At 45.7% G+C, this 25,550-nt stretch overlaps 4 protein-coding genes across 4 annotated transcripts; 1 reads left to right on the top strand and 3 right to left on the bottom strand.

Moving 5' to 3' along the window:
* Positions 1 to 185: 185 nt before the first annotated feature.
* Positions 186 to 1,951, bottom strand: fbxo48 (F-box protein 48). The gene is made up of 3 exons (XM_089006923.1): positions 1,744 to 1,951; positions 1,081 to 1,329; positions 186 to 1,007 (listed from the first exon to the last, which is right to left on the bottom strand). Exons 2-3 carry the CDS (start codon positions 1,309 to 1,311, stop codon positions 846 to 848), a joined length of 393 nt encoding a protein of 130 aa, XP_088863049.1. The 5' UTR covers positions 1,312 to 1,329; positions 1,744 to 1,951; the 3' UTR covers positions 186 to 845.
* A 271-nt stretch (positions 1,952 to 2,222) lies between these two features.
* On the top strand, positions 2,223 to 4,620 carry aplf (aprataxin and PNKP like factor). The gene is made up of 7 exons (XM_089006913.1): positions 2,223 to 2,558; positions 2,648 to 2,719; positions 2,818 to 2,978; positions 3,048 to 3,274; positions 3,944 to 4,124; positions 4,203 to 4,307; positions 4,373 to 4,620. The coding sequence occupies exons 1-7, from the start codon at positions 2,409 to 2,411 to the stop codon at positions 4,545 to 4,547; spliced, it is 1,071 nt and encodes a 356-aa protein (XP_088863039.1). The 5' UTR covers positions 2,223 to 2,408; the 3' UTR covers positions 4,548 to 4,620.
* Positions 4,621 to 7,164: 2,544 nt separating this feature from the next.
* tomm20b (translocase of outer mitochondrial membrane 20b) lies at positions 7,165 to 12,990 on the bottom strand. The gene is made up of 5 exons (XM_089006922.1): positions 12,771 to 12,990; positions 7,803 to 7,849; positions 7,656 to 7,737; positions 7,444 to 7,586; positions 7,165 to 7,355 (listed from the first exon to the last, which is right to left on the bottom strand). Exons 1-5 carry the CDS (start codon positions 12,892 to 12,894, stop codon positions 7,311 to 7,313), a joined length of 441 nt encoding a protein of 146 aa, XP_088863048.1. The 5' UTR covers positions 12,895 to 12,990; the 3' UTR covers positions 7,165 to 7,310.
* A 3,772-nt stretch (positions 12,991 to 16,762) lies between these two features.
* On the bottom strand, positions 16,763 to 25,176 carry LOC148892115 (interferon regulatory factor 2-binding protein 2-A-like). Its single transcript, XM_089006915.1, has 2 exons — positions 22,506 to 25,176; positions 16,763 to 18,276 (listed from the first exon to the last, which is right to left on the bottom strand). Exons 1-2 carry the CDS (start codon positions 22,951 to 22,953, stop codon positions 17,762 to 17,764), a joined length of 963 nt encoding a protein of 320 aa, XP_088863041.1. The 5' UTR covers positions 22,954 to 25,176; the 3' UTR covers positions 16,763 to 17,761.
* Positions 25,177 to 25,550: the final 374 nt, after the last annotated feature.

Genomic DNA, 25,550 nt, shown 5'->3' with positions numbered 1-25,550 from the left:
TCACAGGATAAGTTTTTCTGTGGGTGAGCAGCGGCAGCCACATGCGCCAGCATTCACTCAACCCGGAATAACTCAAAAAGATACAATGCTAGATAGCTAGCTAATAGATAGCAAGCTAACTAGATAGATAATATGTTTCCTGACTCAAATATCTATCTAGCTAGCTATAATACAATCACGATGACATGAAAGATAAAATTAGCATATATTGACATAGCATTTTATTGACAGCTAGAATTTAGCAATACATTATCACTATGGTAACACAGTGGTCAGACAACATTAGAACAATAAAACTAATAAATAAAATGTTTGCACCAAACTCCCTGCGCATTATAGGATAATAAATTTAAAATAATGCTACGATAATATTAGCATTATATAAGCATAGTGTTTGAACAATTTTAGCACTGCACTAACAAAACATGAGCATTACCACAGAGACAGACCATAATATCTGCTACCTAAACATGCTAACAGGTATCCTTTTACTAGCCTTTAGTGGGGTCTTTTTTGCTCCCATAATCGCAAAAGTACTCCACTCAATAACAAACCACATCTGCACTCAAAGAAAAGGGTGTGAGGGTGTGGTTTGGTTCGTCCGCCGAAAACTAGTTTGGATGCCAAGATTATATTCTTGCGAATTTATTGTTTGTAAAGCGAAAAGCTTGTTAGCTAAAGCGTTCGTAATCCGATGTATGACTCTGTGTGGAAAGCGAGGGGGCCGGAAATGGCCGAAAAACGATGGGATGGCACTTTGTCCTTGACGGTCGCTCTCGTGTCCAAAACGGTAAAGCGAGTCCGATCGGGCGAGAAAGGCTCCATTGGCGCTGATGGCGACGTGGTCATCGGTCCAGCTCGGCCTGCAGGATTTCCCCCCAGGTTTCCACGTCCATGGGAACCATCTTCCTGCCCGGTAGCTCGCCGGCCGATGCCAGGTTGCTATAGCGACCGCGCAGCCAGTCCAACTTGAGGCGGCTGCGGACATAGTTCCTGGCCAGCGACTCCTGCGCGCCACACAAATGGGGTTCCTTTCAAAAACCCTTCCCGTGACCGACGGGGGCCGGCGCCGAAACGGACCTTCCAGGAGAATCCGCTGCGGCGGTCGGCGTCCAGCTCCCGTCCGCAGAGCGTGACGATGGCCCGGCATTGCGTCCTCCACAGCTGCTGGCTGCCGCCGATCAGGGCGTTCCACAGGCGGCAGGTTGCCGAGGCGCGGCACAGACTCACGGCGTCCAGCTCCGAGAAGATCCTCAGGCTCATCTCTGGGGGAAGGATCTGCGCAAAGTCCAGGCGGCGAGGGCGGCTCATGACCAACAGCTGGACCTCCTGCGGCGGCGACACCGAAAGACACAGCAAACAATTAGCTAGATGAGTCAGAGATAGTGACTGTAGCCTGTTCTAAAAAAAGTGACTGGGCACCATCAATGACAACAAACTTAGCTATCTATTAGCTAGCTATCTGGTGGCTATCTATTAGCTAGCTAGCTAGCTTTCTATCTATTTGAGTTACTTCTGGGTTGAGTGAACGCTGGCCCGTGTGGTTGCCGCTGCTCACCTACAGAAAAAGTGATTTAATGGCTTATTATTATGATTATTATTACAAAAAGGAAGAACTTTGGGGCTACCTGCAATGAACAGAATACATGACAGTCGACCCCCACATTCTCACGGTTCGAAACGCGGCCCAATTTGCCAAGTCGCCGCAGTCGTCATCAAATCAACAGAAAGAGCACAACTCACCCCAAGTGCGCGTCCTCTCGTCGGATTCAAAGTTTGGAAGATGTGACGGAGACCTTAAAAAAACAAAACAGCAGCTGAGCAGCTCCGAGGCCCGTTTGACCACACGGGAAAACCTGAACCGGACATGACGGAAAAACAAGTGTGAACCACAGCGGCGTCACCGTATGGCCGCCGTAGGTTTTTGACGTTCGTCAAAACCCACACGCCCTCACCTCGACCGCGCATGCGTATGACAGAAGCTGCCGAAGAAGTCCCGATCGATACGAAACACACATTAAACATTAAAAAAAATACTTTTAGGGTAGGGAGTGACGGGGGTGACACAATTAGCAAGTCGTGTCGAAAGTTAAACGTAAAAAACACTTTAAAATAAGAAAAGGACACGGGCGAGCGGGTGTGCGCATGCGCTCTCCAACACGGAAGTGCCCCGTTCGGCGCCATGTCAATATTTTCATTGTTGAGTTGTTTGTCGGATACCTTCTTGCTTAGTCGTGAAATAAAAAAAGAGGACCTCCCTTTTTTGCGACACGGCTGCACTTCGGCGTTTTGACTCGGAAGATTTGACTCCGCGTTTTGACTCGAAGATTTAATCCAACGTTTTGACTCGAAGATTTCTCTCTACGTTTTGACTCCGCGATTTGACTCGACGTTTTGACTCCCAAGTTATGACTCCGCGTTATGACTCCGCGTTTCGACTCAACGTGGCTTCCGACAGCCCTCCGATGTCGGCCTTCGAGCTGATCCCCGTGGACGGCGGCGAGGCCATCCAGCTTCCGCCGGGGGAGACCATCCTGGGCCGGGGGCCTTTCCTCCGAGTGAGTCGCAATTTTGGCCGGCCGGCTGGACGTCCATAAAAAGAGCCGCTCCTTTTGATTTTCCTTTGTGCTAACGTGCAACACGTTAGGTGAGCGACAAGCGAGTGTCCAGAAATCACGGCCTGCTGGACAACCGAGACGGACGACTGCGCCTCAAGCCGGTGAGTCGCCGCCGTCGCTTCAAACGGGGTCTCCAAACGGGGGTTTGCGGCCCCGTCCCGGAACAAAAAGCCAAATCTGCCGGTCGCCGTGCGTTCAGACCCACTGGAACCCATGCTTCCTGCAGTCGTCGCTGAGCGACAAGCCCCGCCCCCTTCAGAAAGACACTTGGTGCCCGCTGGTCCCGGGCGACATCGTTTCCCTCCTGCCGGGACGGCTCATGTTTCGAGTGGCGGCGGCGCTGGTCGGCAGCCCCCTCGGGTAGGCCCGCCCGCATCCCGTTGAAGCGCCGTTGAAGCGCCGTTAAAGGGGCGTCCGCGCTGCCTGCAGGCCCGGAGCGATGCGGGAGGAGCCCCCCGGCGAGGCCGTTTCCCACCAGAGAAGCACCTCCCCCCCTGGAGGCGACCAGTCAGTGGTGTCCGCTCGGCTGGCGCCGTTAGCCGGCGAGACGTTCAACACGCAGGAAGTGACAAAGCGCCCGGCAGCCAAGAAACGGCGGCGTTTACCTTCGTGGATGATGGCGGCGGTCCAAACGTCCGCCTCCCCCGGTTGCCAAGGTAACAGACCCCGCCCCTTTTTTGTTTTAATAATAATCAGAATCCATTTCATTTCAAAGCGCCTTTCAGTACTCTCAAGGTCACTTCACAATCACAGGATAGGTTTTTCTGTGGGTGAGCAGCGGCAGCCACATGCGCCAGCGTTCACTCAACCTGGAAATAACTCAAATAGATAGAACGCTAGCTAGCTAACTAATAGAATGCTAGATAGCTAGCTAATAGATAGCAAGCTAACTGGATAATGTTTCCTGACTCAAATATCTAGCTAGCTAGCTATAATACAATCATGATGACATGAAAGATAAAATTATCATATTATTATTATATATATATACTCTGATAGAAAGCTAGTTAGCTAATAGATAGCTAACACATAGCAAGGTAGGCTTTCACTCAGCCTGGAAATAACACAGATAGAAAGCTAGCTTGTTAAGAGACAGCTAATAGATAGCTAAGTAATTTGGATAGAAAGCTAGCTAGCTAATAGATAGCTAGCTAGGCCTTCACTCAACCCACAAGTAACTCTGATAGAAAGCTAGCTGGCTAGCTAATAGATAGCTAACAGATAGCTAGCGAGGTCATCACTCAACCCGGCCTCCCAATTGGTCCAGCGAGATGTGGGCGTTGCCACAACGACGCCGCGTCTGTTTCAATTTTGTGCCGTGGCAGCTGACGAGAAAAGCCGGCGCGAGGACCAGAGGACAAAAGTCCAGAGGGGACAGACGCAGGACGGACGTGAACTCGAGTCGCAGCAGGACGCCAACGTGGAGGAAGGCCAACGCACTGGGCAGGATGTGGGCGTGGCCTCCGGGCAACGAAGCGCCTGCCCTTACGGACGGCGCTGCTACAGGTTGCTCAGCGCCGCCTCCTGCTGGGCGGTCCCGGTGGAGCGTGCCGGCCTTCAATCCCCCCCTTTCCCCCCACCCAGACGGAACCCCCTCCACTTCCAGGAGTGTAGCCACCCCGCAGACTTGGACTACGAGCCTGCGGAGGGAGAGCGCCCACCGTGTCCTTACGGCGCCGACTGCTACAGGTGCGTGGGGGGGATTCGTCCGCTGATCAAAGGGCGTCATGGCGTCCGTGTGCTCCCCCCTGCAGGAAAAATCATCTTCACCATCAGCAATACAAACACCCCAAGAGAGCAGGCGGGCGTGTTTCCATGGTAACGAGCGAAAGCTTTCCAGGCGACGTTGGCGACTCCGATGACAGCTTGATCCACGACAGCGACGACGGTGGCGACTTGGACTACGCCCCTCCGCCCGACTCCGACTGAAGGACCATTTTGCCGACAAAGCGCTTTTACTTTGAAGTCCATCCGTGCAAATAAAAGCTTTTCCTTTCCAAGACTCAAACGGCTGTTTCACAGGGGGGGGGTCTGAATAAAAGGCATTGCTAGCCATCTGTTAGCTATCCATTAGCTAGCTATCTTTCTATCAGTTACCTAGCTATCTATTAGCTGTCTATTAGCTAGCTAGCTTTCAATCTCGGTTACTTCCAGGTTGAGTGACGGCCTAGCTAGCTATCTGTTAGCTATATATTAGCTAGCAAGCTTTCTATCAGAGTTACTCCCGGGTTGAGTGAATGCCTAGCTAGCTATCTGTTAGCTATCTTTCTATCAGAGTTACTTAGCTGTCTATTAGCTGCCAATTAGCTAGCTAGCTTTCGATCTCGGTTACTTCCAGGTTGAGTGACGGCCTAGCTAGCTATCTGTTAGCTATATATTAGCTAGCAAGCTTTCTATCCGAGTTACTCCCGGGTTGAGTGAATGCCTAGCTAGCCATCTGTTAGCTATCTTTCTATCCGAGTTACTTAGCTGTCTATTAGCTGCCTATTAGCTAGCTAGCTTTCAATCTCGGTTACTTCCAGGTTGAGTGACGGCCTAGCTAGCTATCTATTAGCTAGCAAGCTTTCTATCAGAGTTACTCCCGGGTTGAGTGAATGCCTAGCTAGCTATCTGTTAGCTATCTTTCTATCCGAGTTACTTAGCTGTCTTATTAGCTGCCAATTAGCTAGCTAGCTTTCGATCTCGGTTACTTCCAGGTTGAGTGACGGCCTAGCTAGCTATCTGTTAGCTATCTATTAGCTAGCAAGCTTTCTATCCGAGTTACTCCTGGGTTGAGTGAATGCCTAGCTAGCTATCTGTTAACTATCTTTCTATCCGAGTTACTTAGCTGTCTATTAGCTGTCTATTAGCTAGCTAGCTTTCAATCTCAGTTACTTCCAGGTTGACTGACGGCCTAGCTAGCTATCTGTTAGCTATATATTAGCTAGCAAGCTTTCTATCCGAGTTACTCCCGGGTTGAGTGAATGCCTAGCTAGCTATCTGTTAGCTATCTTTCTATCCGAGTTACTTAGCTGTCTTATTAGCTGCCAATTAGCTAGCTAGCTTTCGATCTCGGTTACTTCCAGGTTGAGTGACGGCCTAGCTAGCTATCTGTTAGCTATCTATTAGCTAGCAAGCTTTCTATCCGAGTTACTCCTGGGTTGAGTGAATGCCTAGCTAGCTATCTGTTAGCTATCTTTCTATCCGAGTTACTTAGCTGTCTATTAGCTGCCAATTAGCTAGCTAGCTTTCGATCTCGGTTACTTCCAGGTTGAGTGACGGCCTAGCTAGCTATCTGTTAGCTATATATTAGCTAGCAAGCTTTCTATCTGAGTTACTCCCGGGTTGAGTGAATGCCTAGCTAGCTATCTTTCTATCCGAGTTACTTAGCTGTCTATTAGCTGCCAATTAGCTAGCTAGCTTTCGATCTCGGTTACTTCCAGGTTGAGTGACGGCCTAGCTAGCTATCTGTTAGCTATATATTAGCTAGCAAGCTTTCTATCTGAGTTACTCCCGGGTTGAGTGAATGCCTAGCTAGCCATCTGTTAGCTATCTTTCTATCCGAGTTACTTAGCTGTCTATTAGCTGCCTATTAGCTAGCTAGCTTTCCATCTCGGTTACTTCCAGGTTGAGTGACGGCCTAGCTAGCTATCTATTAGCTAGCAAGCTTTCTATCCGAGTTACTCCCGGGTTGAGTGAATGCCTAGCTAGCTATCTGTTAGCTATCTTTCTATCCGAGTTACTTAGCTGTCTATTAGCTGCCTATTAGCTAGCTAGCTTTCGATCTCGGTTACTTCCAGGTTGAGTGACGGCCTAGCTAGCTATCTGTTAGCTATATATTAGCTAGCAAGCTTTCTATCCGAGTTACTCCCGGGTTGAGTCAAAGCCTAGCTAGCCATCTGTTAGCTATCTTTCTATCCGAGTTACTTAGCTGTCTATTAGCTGCCTATTAGCTAGCTAGCTTTCGATCTCGGTTACTTCCAGGTTGAGTGACGGCCTAGCTAGCTATCTGTTCGCTATATATTAGCTAGCAAGCTTTCTATCCGCGTTACTCCCGGGTTGAGTGAATGCCTAGCTAGCTATCTGTTAGCTATCTTTCTATCCGAGTTACTTAGCTGTCTATTAGCTGCCAATTAGCTAGCTAGCTTTCGATCTCGGTTACTTCCCGGCCTAGCGAGCTATCTGTTAGCTATATATTAGCTAGCAAGCTTTCTATTCGAGTTACTCCCGGGTTGAGTGAATGCCTAGCTAGCTAGCTGTTAGCTATCTTTCTATCCGAGTTACTTAGCTATCTATTAGCTAGCTTTCTATCTGAATAACATCCGGGTAGAGTGAAGGACTAGCTAGCAATCTTATCTTTCTCTTCGAATTACTTTCGGTTTGAGTGAACGCTGGCGCGTGTGGCTGCCGCTGCTCACCCGCAAAAAAAATATCCCGTGACTAAAGTGTCCTTGAGAGTTTTGAAAGGCACGAAATGTATTATTATTATTATTATTAATAAAGACCCTGGGCCAGGCAAGCGGTCTCCGCGCCGTTTCAGATCGCAAAAATCCAGTCACAAAAGACCAACGTTTGATCCCGCCTTTACTTTTGCCCTTCGGGAAGACCAAAAACAAGAAAAGCAGACAGACTAAAAAGAGAAAGGGTCACGTCTGCGTCCAGTCGGCGTCCAGTCGGTGGGGGAGGGGGGAAGCAAGACTGGGACGGCCGCCTTCACTCGACGTCGTCCTCGCTCAGACTCTGCGCGCTCACAATCCGCTAAAAGGCGCATAAAACAGCAGAAAGGTCAGACGGATGGGTCAAGGTCGCCAAGGCAACCGGGACGCCGGGCGGAGGCGTCGCCCACCTGGCTGATGCTGGGCAGCTTGGTGAGGAGCATCTGGAAGACGGGCGGCGGCAGCGTTTGCTGCAGGACCTGCAGGAGCTGCTGGGGCTGCCCGCACACGGCGATGGCGTTGGTCAGGTGGTCAACACCCTTTTCGTAGTCGCCTGAAACAAAAAGGCGGCGTGGAACCGACTGGCAAAGTTGCGCCCGAGTGGGCGTGGCCTGGCTCTTACCTGTGGCCAGAAGCTCCTCCCCCAGCTGGATCTCCTCCAGGAAGAACTTCTGCACGGCCTCTGAGTCTTTCAGGTCCGGAAGCTGCTCGCGGTTCAAATAAAGTTTTAGGCGTTGGCGAGAATGCCGGCGAGGAAAGCAAAAGTCACCTTGGCCATGCCGGCTCGCTCTTTGGCCACCTTCTGCTTCCTCCGCCCTGAAAGAAAAACCACAGGAAACAGGAAGGACGCCCACTTGGGACTCATTCCATGTTGGGGGATGCGACATATGAAACTGTAGTTTTGTGGCTTTGATGAAGTTGGCTTTTGGATGTCGATTGGTAGTTCACATTCAACGGCGCTTACAAAGCTCATGGATAATAATAATAATGAACATTTCTAAGCGCCTTTCTAAACTCTCAAGGACACTTTACAGTCACAGGATCAGTTTTTCTGTTGGGTGAGCAGCGGCAGCCGCATGCGCCAGCGTTCACTCAACCTGAAAGTAACTCAAATAGATGGAAAAGCGAGCGAGCTAGCTAACAGATCGATAGCAAATGGATAGCAAATAGTTCGCCAGCTCGGTAGATAGCTAATAGATAGTAAATGGATAGCCAGCAAGTTAGCTAGCTAATAGATAGCGAAAAGATAACAAATGGATAGCAAATAGATAAGTAGCTAACTAGATAGCAAATAAATAGCAAATGGATAGCCAGCTAGGTAGCTCGCTAATAGATAGCCAGCTAGGTAGCTAGCTAATGGATAGCAAATGTATAGCCAGCTAGGTAGCTTACTAGATAGCAAATGGATAGAAAATAGATAGCCAGTTAGGTAATAGATAGCAAATAGATAGGTAGCTAGGTAGCTAGCTAGATAGCAAATAAATAGCAAATGGATAGCCAGCTGGGTAGCTAGCTAGATAGTAAATGGATAGCAAACATAGAGCAAATGGATAGCAAATAGATAGCCAGCTAGGTAGCTAGCTAATAGATAGCAAATAGGACCGAAAAAGGACTTTCTGGTTCTTTTTCTGTGGGTGAGCAGTGGCAGCCACACGCGCCAGCATTCACTCAACCCGGAAGTAACTCAAATAGATAGAAAGCTAGCTAGCCAGCCAATCGTTAGCCAACAGAGATACTCAGCTAGATAGTGGATAGCTCGCTAGTCAGCCAGCCAGATAGCTAACAGATAGCAAATGATACTACTACTACTACTACTACTACTACTACTACTACTACTACTAACAACAAAAACAAAAACAACAATAATAAAAATAATAATGCATTTCATTTCTAAGCGCCTTTCAAAACTCTCATTGTCACTTTACTTCACTGGATGAGTTTTTCGACTGCAATCTAAGCTATCGACCCCCAAAAAAACCATTTCAACCAACATTTTTCTTGCAGGGGTGCCGATAAAGCACTGGTTCGACCTCTAGCAATGTTTTTCCCCTTCCACGACTAAGCAGCATTTGCCTTTTGTCCATGTTAGCGCTTTGTTATAGCTTCAGCTGTTGTTAAAGCGCTACATGAATCAACATGTATGTTTTGCATTGTATTTTGTACATCTGCCCCCATTTCTAGCATAGCTAGGAAATGATAATACTACTTACTACTACAGTGAGACCTCATCTTACAAACACCTTATCTTACAAACTTTTCGTCTGAACAATGTCGCATTTATGAAAATTAAACCTTATAATAAGCACTATTTTCATAATACACACCCACCACGGCTGGCGGAGTGATCTTCGGCGGAAGCACACGACCGAACAGCGCTCCAGCCGGCGCTACTTTCCACACCCCCTCTCATAGAATGCACACGTCTATCGCCTCCGTGGAGCTTTTTGCTGATAATTTTACTATGATGGGACCAAAAAAAACCACCACAGGCTCGTTTTCAGCCCAAGAAGACACAAAATAAAATCACCGTCGCTGAGAAGAAGGAGATAATTGAAAAACACGAACGAGGTGAGCGTTTGTGTGATTTAGTGGCCGAGCACGGCTATGCTAAGTCAACCATTGCTCCCATTCTCCGAAACAAAGAAGCCATCAAAGGTGCGTCTGTTGCAAAAGGTGTTTCCGTGCTCTCAAAGCGACAGTCTCGGCCAATCGAAGAAGTTGAAAAACTTCTGTTAATTTGGATTAATGAAAAGCAGCTATCCGGCGACAGCGTGAGTAAAGCTATTTTATGCGAGAAAGCACGGCTAATTCACGCCGATATCGCCATGCGCCAACCTGGAAGTTTGGCGCTTATTGAGGATTTTAAAGCCAGTAACAGAACATCTGAGGAGGAGATGGCTGCAGCATCAAGTGAGCTCACCAAGGCAATGTTGGCAAAGTGGAATGATGTGCAGGCTTTTACCGAACAGTTCCATCCAGAAAAGACTGTGGCTATGACAATCATCAACATGATGAACGATAATGTGATGCCTCAGCTTCGTAAGACCTTACAAGTCAGAAAGCAACAGGTGTCAATTAAGAGGTTTTTAATCTGCAAAAATGATGAGGAGTCTCCAAAGAAAAAAGAAGAGAAGCCACACCAGAGGTTAAGTTACCAACAGTCCTTATGGAAGGTGACTCTCCTTCCATAAGCCATCAACGACCATCAAAAAGGTAAATAAAACTTTATTTTACAGCACAGTTCATCTCTTTAATTACAGTCCTCATGTAATGTTCCTCTCTTTGTGACTTTATGATACAATGCAGTGTATTTCTTTCATTACAATACAATAGCACATTTATTATACGTAGAATAAGGTATGCTGTGTGTAGTTTTAAGGCTTATTTAGTTAAAAACTATCTTTTATGGAAACCCGGGAACGGATTATTTCCATTTTAATGGTTTACTATGGGAATTTTTTTTTTAGATACACACTTTTCGCCTTACACACTCTGTCTGGGAACCAATTAAGTTCGTAAGTTGAGGTCTCACTGTACTTCTTTTCCTTTGGGCTTTTCCCTTCAAGGGGTCGCCACAGCGAATCAGTGGCCTCCATCTTTAGAGGTTTGATCCGCATGTTTGTTTTGGCCAAGCTTTTACGTCGGATGCCCTTCCTGACACAACCCTCTGTATTTATCCGAGCTTGGAACCGGCACAAGAAGACTTTTGTCCCTTTGTGGCTACAAGCAACTTGCTCAGGAAAAGGCTCCCAAACACAAAATGGCACAGCAACATTCAACAAAGCAAAAACCATACCATTTGATGACAATGGTCTGATACTACTACTACTACTACTAATAATAATAATAATAATAAATTTCATTTCTAAGGGCCTTTCAAAACTCTCAAGGTCACTTTACAGTCGCAGAATAGGTTTTTCTGTGGGTGAGCAGCGGCAGCCACATGCACCAGCCTTTGCTCAATTCAGAAGTAACTCATAGATAGAAAACTAGCTCGCTAGCTAATAGCCAGCTAGTTGACATAAGGCTAGAGTTAAGCTTTTTTTTAAATATACCTGCCAACTACTCCTAACTCCTACTAATAGTAAACATCTAACATTAGCTATCTATTAGATACTGAAATAAATAGAAAGCTAGCTGTCTAGCTGATGGATGGTTAATGGCTAGCCGGCTGGCTGGACAGATGGCTAGTAGATAGCTACTAGCCATCTGTCTAGCTAGCTAGCTATGTAGTTGTCTATTTATTAGCTATATGGCTATCTAGCTAGTTAGCTAACTTTCTATCTGGCTATCTATTAGCTATCTGTTAGCTAGCTAACTTTCTATCTATTTGAGCTACTTCCGAGTTGAGTGAACGCTGGTGCATGTGGCTGCCGCTGCTCACCCACAAAAAAACTTATTCTGCGACTGTAAGGTGACCTTGAGAGTTTTGAAAGGCGCTTAGTAATGAAATGGATTATTATTATGATTCTTATGATTATTAATCCAATAAATAGAAAGGTAGCTGGCTAGCTGATGGATGATTAGTGGTTATCTGGCTGGCTGGCCAGATGGCTAGTAGATAGCTAGCTCGCTAGCTTTCTATCTATTTGAGTTATTCCGGGTTGAGTGGACGCTGGCGCGTGTGGCTGCCACTGCTCACCCACAGAAAAATGTATTCTGTGACTGTAAAGTGACCTTGAGACTTTTGAGAGGCGCTTAGAAAGGAAATTGATTATTATTATTATTCGATAGACAGTTAGCCAGCTCGATAGCAAATAGAATGCTAGCCAGCTCGATAGATAGCTAACCAGCTAGATAGTAAAGAGAGAGCTAGCTAGCTGGATAGTTAGCCAGCTAGATACTAAATAGAGATCTCGATAGATAGCTAACCAGCTAGATAGTAAAGAGAGAGCTAGCTAGCTGGATAGTTAGCCAGCTAGATACTAAATAGAGATCTAGCTAGCTAACTAGCTAGCCAGCTAGATATCAAATAGAGAGCTAGCTGGCTAGATAGTAAGTAGAGAGCTAGCTAGCTAGAAAGCTAGCCAGCTAGATAGCAAATAGAGAGCTAGCTAGCTTGATAGATAGCAAATCGAGAGCTTATGTTTATATAATTATGTTGTTAATTATATACTCCATTTGAACCTATTTGATACTTTGTTTTGATTTTTTTAAAATATTATGTATAATAATTGTATGTATGGGCGGTAGTCGAGTGGTTAGCACACCGGCTTCACAGTGCAGAGGTCGCCGGTTCGTGTCCCGTTTGCATGTTCTCCCCGGGCCCGCGTGGGTTTTCTCCGGGTCCTCCGGTTTCCTCCCACACTCCAAAAACATGCATGGCAGGCAGATTGAACACTCCAAATTGTCCCTAGGTGTGAGTGTGAGAGTGACTGTTGTATGTCTTTGTGTGCCCTGCGATTTGCTGGCAACCAATTCGGGGTGTCCCCCGCCTCGTGCCCGAAGACAGCTGAGGTAGGCTCCAGCACCCCCCGCGACCCTAATGAGGAATAAGCGGTACGGAAAATGGATGGATGGATTGTATGTATGTAGGTAGATACATATGTATGTATCGCTATTCTTATTATTATTTATGAATATGATGGAAGCGGGGGAATAAAAACAAGAAGAAATGCCTTTCATTTGGTGCCAAATGACGTCACGGAAAAGCGAGAAACGGAAGCCAGTCGGGATGGCCTCCACCGGCTCGGTTCTTTGCCGGTCCAATCAAAGGAAGTGGAAGGACAACACTCACGTTCGCGCAACCGGTTCTTGAAGTTGGGGTCGCTGCGTCGCTTGCGATCGAAATAAAAGCAATAACCGACCAAGATGGCTCCGCACACCCCCGCCGCGATGGCGCTCGTCTTGCCGACCATCATCGCGACTGCGACAGCGATCTTGGCTCCTTTTCTGGCGTGTTTGGGATCCCGACGGCGAGGAAAGATAAGAGGGGCTGGCAGGCAGGGAAGAAGGAAGGAAGGACCCTGGAAAGACCCTGGACGTCACACATTTTTTTTAGTCGTCCACCGACCGCCTGTCAGGAAATAACACAACGCTTTTGTCACTGTTTGTCACTGTTGCCACGAACCACATCGTTCTATTGTCCAACTCACCACTCGTTCGGTTGTTTATAGCACAAATTATTAATCACAATAATTATTTAAAGAGAACAATGGAGTTGGTAGTCATCTAAATGAGCTTTGCTACAATCCCGGACAGGCGCGGCAAATGAACGCAACACTCGAAATGGGCCCGGAATCCAACTTTGACAACCCTACTATGTAGTGATGGGAATTCCGGCTCTTTTCAGAGAGCCGCTTCCTTTGGCTCGGCTCACTAAAAAGATCCGGCTCTTCTGGCTCCCAAATGGCTACTTATTTTTTGTTGTTGCTTAAATTAACTAACTACAAAAAATCCTATAAAATTATGTGAAAAACAAATTACTCGTGTAAAAAAATAAACTTAGGACCAGGCATCTCACCCAGCAGGTGCACAGGAGGGGGTGGGTTTATGTTACATACACAGTGAGACCTTGGCTTACGAACTTAATTGGTTCCCAGACAGAGTGTGTAAGGCGAAAAGTGTGTATCCCCCCAAAAAATTCTCATAGGAACCCATTAAAATGAGAATAATCCGTTCCCAGGTCTCCATAAAATATAATTTTCAACTAAATAAGCCTTAAAACTACACACCACATACCTTATTCTATGTATAATAAATGTGCTATTGTATTGTAATGAAAGAAATACACTTCACTGTATAATAAAGTCACTTTATTTACATTTGTGGTGGTCGTTGATGGCTCTTAAAGGACAACCGACGTCTCCGGACAAGTTGTGTCCATAATTTGTAAAATCGCTTCAAATGACTTCTATTTGGCGTATTTTAATAAGATTCCACCGCATATTTTACGTTTTAAGACTCGCGCTGAACATTCAGGAAGTCTTGTTTTTGAGTTGGTGACGAGTCCTCACGTGACGTCAGAAAAGGACCGCCTCCTGACCATAAAAAAGACGCATTGTAGCGTCTTTCCATCACGTCAATGTATTTTGCTGTACTGTTTTTTTTGAAACCCTTGTGTTACATTCAAAAGCCGCCAGCGGAGGGAGTCCAAGCTCCGTGCAAGGAATGTATCAGCCTGTAGAAACAGGCTGATTCATTCCTCACAGGAGCTGGTTGCCATTTTTCTGCCTGTTTTGTGGAACGTTACATTGCAGTCCAGATGCCTCAAAATGACACGGAAGGACTTCTTTAAATCAATGGCAAACATGTATGCTTTCCTCTTCAGAACTATTTGAATCAGATTCATCACTGGACGTGTAACAAGAAAGCATATTCTCCGAATCTGAAGCCATTGTTTTGATTCTCCAGCTATGCAAGACGTCTTGGCGTGACGTCACGAACTGGGGGCGGGACTTTCTGAAAATGCCCAATTCGCAGCTCAATTTTTTGGAGATTTTGGACACTTTAACTCATTTTTATTAGTGTTTTGCATTTGACTAAAATTATCATACTGCGTGTTTTGGGTATTTTAGATGCTATAAAACGTTTTTCTGATGTCAGTTAAAAAACAAAAAAGTGACGTCGGTTGCCCTTTAATTGACACCTGTTGCTTTCTGACTTGTAAGATCTTACGAAACTGAGGCATCACATTATCATTCATCATGTTGATGATTCTCATAGTCTTTTCTGAATGGAACTGTACAATAAAAGCCTGCATATCAACTCCTGAATGGCCTGCTTCTGCTTGTCCTCTTGAAGGCAAATCAAATTCTCTGTGTTGATGACCTCATTATGGTCAGCAACAAGCTCCTCGATGTCATCTGCATCCACTTCGAGTCCCGTAGGTGTTGGCAGAGATTTTATTACAACAAAAGGCGCGAGTCCGACGATTCCACGGACGCGGAATAAAACGCGACAAAAGAAAGCGGGCGGGGCGATCCGTCCAGCCTGTCGGAAACCAGAAAGCAACAAACTTACGTGATCGTGGCTAACAACCACCTCGGGCAAAGCAAACTCTTGGACTTGCCAGCACAAGACACAGTGAGGCGCGAGGCGTCGTAATCATGTCACTGGTGAGGTGACAGCGACTCGTTGAAATGAAATGAAATTGAAGTGTCTTCTTCGGCTGGCGGAGTTCGTGAGCGGCGGCCCCGCCCCAGCTGTCAACTCGCACGTGACAATTTTGGTGTCATTAGTCACGTGAAAGCATACACTAAATAACGCCTTTGTGTAAAGCTTTTAGGCGAAGGATGGTAGCAATGGTGGACGGTACCGGGCTCTTTATTTGTAGAATGGTCGTAGAAAGTTACTCTCAGGGAAGTGACACACAGTGTGAGAGATGTGTCAGGCTGAGATTCACATGACAGCCGCGGTGCGCACACCTCGTTCGTGTTTCTCAATAATCTCCTTCTTCTCCTCGACGGTGATTATTAGGGGATCATCTTGCATTCATTTCCTAATAGTAAAATTATCTTATCTGCAAAAAGCTCCTCGGAGGCGATCGACGTGTGAATTCAGAGAGTGGGGGTGTGGAAAGGTGCGCCGGCTGGGGCGCTGTCTGGTCGTGTGCTTCCGCCGAAGATCCGAAGATCACTGCGCCAGCCGTGGTGGGTGTGTATCGCGAAAAGTAGTGCGTATCCCAAGGTTTAATTTTCATAAATTTGATGTTCGTAAACCGATGTCTCACTGTATTTCACTGCATTTTCTGTTCGAGAGAGATCCGCTTGTTAGCCGTTGGAATAAACACAGCCATATCGATATTCAAGGGAGTCCGAAAAAATATAGATATAACCGGGACTATCGATATATCCGACCCTGTTTGCATGTAATTTCCTCCGTGCGTGCATAGAAATAGTATCGATATAACCGGGACTATCGATATATCCGATATCGATATAACGAGACTTTACTGTATATATATATATATATATATATATATATATATATATATATATATATATATATATATATATATATATATATACATACATATATATATACATATACATATATATACATATACATACATACATATACATACATACATATATATACATACATATATATATGTATATATAAATATATATACATTTGTGACACAAAATGTGAGTGTATATATATATATATATATATATACATACACACACACATATATATGTATATCTGTGATCATACTCACCATGAATATGAATGGTTTTCTTTTCCTCTTGAGTGTTAAAAATCTAGCCAAACTATCAGAATAAAAGTCAATTTGTCGTGTACATATACAGATTACTGCTAGCTAGCCTGCACACTGCTCATTAGCTTATGCTGCCTCTCACAGTTAGCATGAGGCTTGTCATAGTGCCACTGACATTCGACTATTACATCGATGGTATCGCTCGTTTCATTGCAAATTACAATCTATCAAATTAGAACCTGTTCTCTCCACAAAGGCGAATCAGATTTTTTTTTTACTCGTCCGCTTATTCAAAAGGGGGCGTTTACCTGTCTCGACACCAACGGCACCCAAGTCAAGATCATCCAATCAAAATGCCGCTTTCCGCCAACACAAGCCGAAACAGGGAATGAACAGCGAAAAGGCAAGAATACATATTTAGTTTTATGTGGTCATTTTGGTCTGAAAAAATTGGAAATCCGCCGATCGGCGGTAAATTCTCATCACTGAACGTAACACGGCGCCTCAAAACACGACGTGGAAGCTTGACGGGACAGACCTACACACACACACAGACACACAAAATGTGAGTGGTCCATGGTTTTTATTGGCCGAGAGCCTGCTGCCATTGATGGAGTCGAAACAGTACAAAGCCAATGTGAAGACAAATCAAAGTCCAGCGATACCTTGGCTTACAAACTTAATTGGTTCCCAGACAGTGTGTAAGGCGAAAAGAGTGTATCCCAAAAATTCATTTCCCATAGGAAACCATTAAAATGAAAATAATCCATTCCCAGGTCCCCATAAAACATAATTTTCTACTTTCTAATTTTCCAAGCCGTAAAACTACATAAAACATACCTCATTTTATGTATAATAAATGTGCTATGGTATTATAATTAAAGAAATAAACTGTACTGTATAATAAAGTGGTTTAATTGCCCTTTGAGATGGTCGTTGATGGCTTGATGGAATGGAGTGGCCGCTTTCCTCAGCATTAAACACTTGATGAGGAACGTAGCCTTCTTCTTCCACCATCTTGAGGAATGATCCCTTGTAAGTGCTTTCTCTGTGATAATTTTACCTAGTTCCTCGTCAATTGTTTAGCTGGGTTGATAGCTTTTTGCATCAAGCGTACAGATGGCTTGTGCGGGTTATTGATGGGATATTTTAACCTTGCAGTCTACACTCTGTCTTTGTATTATCAATAAAACGAGTCCAAATTTCACTCTTTTCTATCCATTTTCTCACTCGAGCCGATCTATTTAATGTTTAACCTCCCCCTTCCCACTGCTGCGTTCTTGACCAATCACGTGGCTTTAACCGAAGACTGGGGGCAGGGAATAGAGGACAAAAACAGTCGGCTGCCATTTCCTTGTTAGGAGAACGGGCTCGTTCGCGAACGACACATCACTCATTGTGGCAGTTTCGTGTGTATCCCGAAAAATAGTTTGTATGCCAAGGGGTTCGTAAAGCGAGGTATCACTGCAAAAAAGAAAGGCGGACAAAGCAAAAAGAAGCCACGCGGCGAGTCCAAGTCCAGCAAGGCGGGCCGGCGGCGGTCCCGCGGCAGTCCGGCTAAGCTCTTAAGAGTCTCGCTCCTTCTTCACTTTGGCGTCGGCGGCCAGGATGGTGGCGATCTCTCCCTGCATGAAGGCCCAAGGCAGGTCGGAGCCGGCCAGGGGGCAGCGCCCCCCGCTGGGGCAGTACACCTCGCTGCCGATGCCGCCACCCTGCGTCTTGATGCTAGCACCAGAGCACGGGAAGCAAAACTTGTGCCACGCCACCGACGGGCACTGGACAAAGTGCGTGTCCTCCAGCCGCTGGTGGCACAGCGTGCAGCGGAGCGGGCTGTCTCCCGTCGATGCGGCCAGGGCGCCGCCACCGTTGTCCGTGGCCAGGATGAGCGCGGCGATAGGCAAGCGAGCGAGCGGCCCGCCGGCCTCGGGGGGGGACGGGGCCGACGAGAAGCGGGGCGGCGCCACGTTAGGCGATGCCGACCACGGCGGGCCTTCGGCGCCGTTGCACTTGGGGGCGTCGCCTTCGCCCTCCGGCTCGGGCGATGCCTTCCTCTTCATGCTGCGCGGGGGCTTCGCCCGCTCTGAAAATAAACGCAGCGGCCATCAACAATGCAGCACATCTATCGATCCAGCTAGCTCTCTATTTGCTATCTAGCTGACTAGCTATCGAGCTAGCTAGCTAGTTCTCTATTTGCTATCGAGCTGGCTGGCTATCCATGTAGCTATTAAGCTACATAGCTCTCTATTTGCTATCTAGTTGACTAGCTATTAGCTATCAAGCTAGCTAGCTCTCTATTTGCTATCTAGTTGACTAGCTATTAGCTATCAAGCTAGCTAGCTCGGCATTTGCTATCTAGTTGACTAGCTATTAGCTATCAAGCTAGCTAGCTCGGCATTTGCTATCTAGTTGACTAGCTATTAGCTATCACGCTAGCTAGCTCTCCATTTGCTATCTAGTTGACTAGCTATTAGCTATCAAGCTAGCTAGCTCGGCATTTGCTATCTAGTTGACTAGCTATTAGCTATCAAGCTAGCTAGCTCGGCATTTGCTATCTAGTTGACTAGTTATTAGCTATCACGCTAGCTAGCTCTCCATTTGCTATCTAGTTGACTAGCTATTAGCTATCACGCTAGCTAGCTCTCCATTTGCTATCTAGTTGACTAGCTATTAGCTATCAAGCTAGCTAGCTCGGCATTTGCTATCTAGTTGACTAGCTATTAGCTATCAAGCTAGCTAGCTCTCCATTTGCTATCTAGTTGACTAGCTATTAGCTATCACGCTAGCTAGCTCTCCATTTGCTATCTAGTTGACTAGCTATTAGCTATCACGCTAGCTAGCTCTCCATTTGCTATCTAGTTGACTAGCTATTAGCTATCAAGCTAGCTAGCTCGGCATTTGCTATCTAGTTGACTAGTTATTAGCTATCACGCTAGCTAGCTCTCCATTTGCTATCTAGTTGACTAGCTATTAGCTATCACGCTAGCTAGCTCGGCATTTGCTATCTAGTTGACTAGCTATTAGCTATCAAGCTAGCTAGCTCGGCATTTGCTATCTAGTTGACTAGCTATTAGCTATCAAGCTAGCTAGCTCGGCATTTGCTATCTAGTTGACTAGCTATTAGCTATCACGCTAGCTAGCTCTCCATTTGCTATCTAGTTGACTAGCTATTAGCTATCAAGCTAGCTAGCTCTCCATTTGCTATCTAGTTGACTAGCTATTAGCTATCAAGCTAGCTAGCTCGGCATTTGCTATCTAGTTGACTAGCTATTAGCTATCAAGCTAGCTAGCTCGGCATTTGCTATCTAGTTGACTAGTTATTAGCTATCACGCTAGCTAGCTCTCCATTTGCTATCTAGTTGACTAGCTATTAGCTATCAAGCTAGCTAGCTCTCCATTTGCTATCTAGTTGACTAGCTATTAGCTATCAAGCTAGCTAGCTCTCCATTTGCTATCTAGTTGACTAGCTATTAGCTATCAAGCTAGCTCGCTCTCCATTTGCTATCTAGTTGACTAGCTATTAGCTATCAAGCTAGCTAGCTCTCCATTTGCTATCTAGTTGACTAGCTATTAGCTATCGAGGTAGCTAGCTCTCTATTTGCTATCTATCTATCTATCTATCTATCTATCTATCTATCTATCTATCTATCTATCTATCTATCTATCTATCTATCTATCTATCTATCTATCTATCTATCTATCTATCTATCTATCTATCTATCTATCTATCTATCTATCTATCTATCTATCTATCTATCTATCTATCTATCTCTTTGAGTTACTTTCGGCTATAAAGTGACCTGGAAAGTCACGATGGAGAGAGAAGAAAGTAGAAAAGTAGCACTTTCCGCATCCTTTTTGTTGCATGAAGCAGTTCTAAATAAAAGAGGAGAGAATCAAAATGTCCTTTTCACCAGTGGATCATGGAGGTCAAGGTGGAAAGGAAAGAAAGAAGTAGTAAAGTAGCACTTTCTGCTCACTTGAGATAGCAAACGAGCTGGCTATCTAGCTACCTAGCTAGCTAACTAGCTATTTACGGTACTGCCGAGAGAGGTTGGCGAACACTATTTGAGATGTCTAGATTGCATGCTGTTGGAACGTAACCTTCCCAAGCAACTATGGACAGATGCTGTACAAACGGCCGCTCAAATTCGCAACAGATGCTAAAATCAGCAGCTTCAGCAGACACCTTACCAGGCTTTTACAGGAAAGGTAACTTATGGTGTACCTAGAACTTTTAAAGAGGCTATGCAATCTGAAAAGTCACAAATGTGGGCTACTGCAATGGAAGAGGAGATGGAATCCCTCACAGCAAATAAGACTTTCACTCTGACCCCGCTACCAAAGGTCAAACAAGCAGTGGGAGGTCGCTGGGTGTATACGGTGAAAGAAAACCCAGATGGATCTGTGACTTGTAAAGTGGAAGGTATAGACAACAGAGCGACATTTTCGCCGAGAGCTAACATGACTTCCATTCGAGCACTGATGCAGGTGGCTGTGCAAGAAGATCTCACCCTACACCAAATGGATGTGAAGACTGCATATCTCCATGCCCCAATGGACTGTGAATTAAATGTGGAGCAACCTAAAGGTTTTGAGATCACGTCACAAACAGGAGAACGTTTGGTATTTCAGCTCAACAAATCACTATACAGTGAGACCTCAACTTACAAACACTTTATCTTACAAACTTTTCGTCTTACAAACGTCAAATCTATGAAAATTAAACCTTATAAAAAGCACTATTTTCATAATACACACCCACCACAGCTGGCGGAGTGATCTTCGGCGGAAGCACACGACCGAACAGCACTAAGTTACCAACAGTCCTTATGGAAGGTGACTCTCCTTCCATAAGCCATCAACGACCATCAAAAAGGTAAATAAAACTTTATTTTACAGCACAGTTTATTTCTTTAATTACAGTCCTCATGTAATGTGCATCTCTTTCCAAACAGCAATTCCCTTTGACCTTCGACCTCCAACACCATTCCATCAAGCCATCAATGACCATCATAAAAGTAAATAAAACGACTTTATTTTATAGCACAGCTTATTTCTTTAATTACAATCCTTATGGAATGTGACTCTTTCCAAACAGCAATTCCCTTTGACCTCGACCTCCAACACCATTCCATCAAGCCATCAATGACCATCATAAAAGTAAATAAAACGACTTTATTTTATAGCACAGTTTATTTCTTTAATTACAGTCCTTATGGAATGTGACTCTTTCCAAACAGCAATTCCCTTTGACCTCGGACCTCCAACGCCATTCATTTACATGAAATGTAAATTTCTCCACTGTGAGACTAATAAAGGCAAATCCAATCCAATCCAATCCATTCCATGAAGCCATAAATGACCATCACAAATGTAAATAAAGTGACTTTATGATACAATGCAGTGTATTTCTTTCATTACAATCCAATAGCACATTTATTATACATAGAATAAGGTATGTTGTGTGTAGTTTTAAGGCTTATTTAGTTGAAACGTATATTTTATGGAAACCAGGGAACGGATTATTCCCATTTTAATGGTTTCCTATGGGATTTTTTTTTTGAGATACACACTTTTCGCCTTACACACTGTCTGGGAACCAATTAAGTTCGTAAGTTGAGGTCTCACTGTATTGCTTAAAGCAGTCAGGGCGTGACTGGACCATGTTACTAAATAATGACCTCATGAAGAATGGTTTTATACACAATGATGCTGATCACTGTGTGTACTGCAGAGAATCCGAAAATGAAAAGGTCATTTTGTTCGTGTGGGTGGATGACGCGTTCACTCATCACGGCTAGTAACGATACCCTACTCAGTGAAGTAAAAGACATGCTAAAAAGAAGGTTCAAAATGAAAGATATGGCTCCACTTAGACACTTCCTAGGTATCGATTTTAAACAAAGTAAAGGAGAGATCAAGATAACTCAAAAGAAACACATTGAGAGAATGTTGAGAACATTTGGAATGTCTGAGTGCAAAGTAAGAAGCACCCCTTGTGAACAGAAAGTGGACTTTAACAGTGAGGGTGAAGTTGTACACTCATCGGGGGACAGAGAGATAGTGGGCAGCTTCATATACATAATGACATGTACCAGACCAATGATTGACACGGCTGTGCATCACTATTCTCTCGTGAGTACTTTCAATCACTACGAAAAGCTACCTTTTTGGTGACTGTTTTTTTTTTATTATTAAACAAATGGGGGGTGGAGGTGGGTGGTAAAAAGGTTCTTTTGCATCACAAAGAGCTGAGCGACACGAGAGGCAACAACAAGGCGGCTTCCGGTGGTCGTGACGTCATCGTACCTGTCTTGAGTTCGCGCACGCCCCTGCCCTTGTCCGCCGCCATGTTGACCAGAAGGCGCGGGTGGGCGACGTGGGCCGGCGGCACCGGAGCGTCCACGGCGCCCCGCCTCGGGACGGGGGGGATTTGCCGGTTCAGCTCGGGCGGCTCGTCCGCTTTGGTGACACCGTTGACTAGCCGAGCCGTCGTCGTCGCCCGGTCGCTCGGCGGGTAGCGCGAAATGGCGGCCTCCCCTTCGGCCGGGTGCGACTTCCCCGCTCGGCCGTCGTGGAGGCCGCGGGCCCGCTTGAGCTGTCGGGCGTCGCCGATGACGGCCTCGACGCGGTCGGCTCCCTCGTAGTTGACGCAGCCTCGGCACACGGCCTCGCTAAAGTCCCAAATGACGGCCCACGGCATGTGGGGCAGGTCGCAAAGGAAGCACGACTGGCGCCTGGCGGCCGCGCTCATCATTAGCTTAAGCTCGCCGCGGCGCTAGCGGGAAACGAGCCGACGCGCGGCGGAAACGGACGCAAGACGTCGGCGTTATGGCGTCAGAAAGCGGCCGCTCGCCATCGCGTCGCCCCAGAGGACGCGCTCCTCCCAGTCTGCCCCGTGACGTCACAGCCACGCCAGCCTTTCTTCCGGGGTTGCCAGTAGTGATGTGTCGTTCGTGAACGATCAAGTTCTTAGAGCCGAACAGAGCCGGAGCCGAAAATGGGAGCTGACTCTTTCCCCCCTCTATTCCCTGCCCCCAGTCTTCGGTTAAAGCCGCACGTGATTGGTCGATATCCGTGGTAGAGGAGGGAGGGGAGAATTACAGACGCACGCAGCCGTGAGAAGGGGGGTTAGGGTAGACAGGTGGACAAATGTTATTACATTATGCTGTTGTTATTATTCAACTATATTTTTATAGTAGTTGGTATGCTAGAATTATTAATATGAAAAGCAAATTAGTGACAGCTGATCATCAGACCAGAGTAACCACAGGGAAAGTGAAAGTTTGTGGATGATCTCTGTGCACATGCCATATAAATAAAAATATTCGATATAGTGTATTTTTTACATGAGTAATGTGTTTTTCCACATAATTTTACATGATTTTTTTTTGTAGTTAATTAAAAAAAACTGGAGAGCCAAAAGAGCCGGATCTTTTTAGTGAGCTGAGCCAAAAGAACCGGCTCTTTGAAAAGAGCCGGAATTACCGTCACTCGTTGCCAGATCTCGCGAGGCCTTTCAAAACAAGCGACTTTTTCCATGTAGGATCCGGGAAGAGAAAAAACGAGTACTATAGATCGCCAAGGTCACTCAAAATGTTCCCTGAGCGTCATGATCATGACCAGAAGACTGTGACAAACAATGTTTTCACATTCTTTCACGTTACAAGACAAAATCAACCTCCATCAACATCATTTGAACGAGAGGATGAGGCTTGCTTTCAAACATTTTTCTTGACATTCTTAAACTGCAAGTGCAAATTAAACAGATGAATAATAATACATTTCATTACCTCCTCCACTCGGCATTGCTGCACCTGGAGAATGCTGCGAGCACGGTGAGGATCACGTTCTTTGGATTTCTCCAGTGCCCTCAACACCATCCAGCCAAATCTACTGGGGGATTCAGAAGTTCTCTGACGACTCAGCTATTGAGGGAGACGATAAGGAATACAGGGGACTGACAAAGGACTTTGTGGACTGGTGCCAGCAGCGGTGCCTCCAGATCAACACCGAGAAAACCAAGGAGCTGGTAGTGGATTTCTGCAGGACAGACCGTTGAACATCCAGGGTTCAGACATTGTGAGGGTGACCTCCTACAAGTATCTGGGTGTTACTCTCAACCATAAACTGGACTGGACTACAAACACGGATGCCCTAATCAAAAAGGGACAGAGTCGCCTCTTTTTCCTCAGGAAACTGAGGTCTTTTGGGGTTCAGGGGTCACTCCTGAAGACTTTTTTCTATGACTCTGTGGTGGCTTCAGTCATCCACTATGGAATTGACTGCTGGTCAGGCAGCATCGCCACCCGAGACAGAACAAGACTGGAGCGCCTTGTCAAGAGGGCCAGTTCTGTCCTGGGCTGCTCGCCGGACTCTCTGGAGGAGGTGGGCAACAGACGGACGTTAGCTAAACTAGAAGCTACGATGGACAATGTTTTGCACATTTACAGTATGCAGTTGACATTTTTATTTTGTCATGCTTAGAATATCTTGTTTTCTATCCTTTCACCTTTCAAATTGCTGCTGTGGACTGCAAATGTCCCCATTGTGGGACGAATAAAGGTTTTCAGATTCTGATTTCAAAACTCTCAAGGTCACTTCAAGGACAACCGACGCCTCCGGACAACTTGTGTCCATAATTTGTAAAATCACTTCAAATGAATTCTACTGAGTGTATTTTACAAAGATTCCACCGCATATAGCTATATTTTATGTTTTAAGACTCGCTAAATATTCAGGAAGTCTTGTTTTTGAGTTGATGACGATCCCCTACGTGACGTCACGTCTGGAACAACCCTGACCGAGAAAGCGACACACAATGCATTTTGGGTACTTTGTTTGGTCTGAAAACTTCGTGTTGACAAATAATATGACAACACAAAGACACAGAGAGTCATTCATTCTTAAGCACTTTCTGGACCCTCTTTGTTACATGAAGCAGTTCTAGATGAAAGAGGAGAGGATCAAAGCGTGTTGATGGCGAATTTAGAAGGAAAACACATAAATAACACGATGGTGAATTGTGTGTGTTGCACCAAGACTACTATTTGATACTAGTTGACACAAATCAGCCCATTTCCAACGGAGCTTGGGCGCCATCTTGTGCATTTTTTGGGCGCTACATTGCAAAAATGTATGCTTTCCTCTTCAGAACTATTTGAATCCTATTCATAACTGGATGAGTAACAAGAAAGCATCTTCTCCGAATCTTGTTTTGATTCTCGAGCAAGGCAAGACGTCCTGGCGTGACGTCACGAACAAGGGGGCGGGACCTTCTGAAACTCAGCATCTCCGAGGTCATTTTGAAGTAGTTTTGGGACAATTTAAGTTATTTTTATTGGTGTTTTGCAT

The sequence above is a fragment of the Hippocampus bargibanti genome, linkage group LG10 (assembly GCF_051943395.1).
Source record: "Hippocampus bargibanti isolate YZ-2025 linkage group LG10, ASM5194339v1, whole genome shotgun sequence".
Lineage (NCBI taxonomy): Eukaryota > Metazoa > Chordata > Actinopteri > Syngnathiformes > Syngnathidae > Hippocampus > Hippocampus bargibanti.
This window is presented reverse-complemented; position numbering and strand designations above follow the sequence as displayed.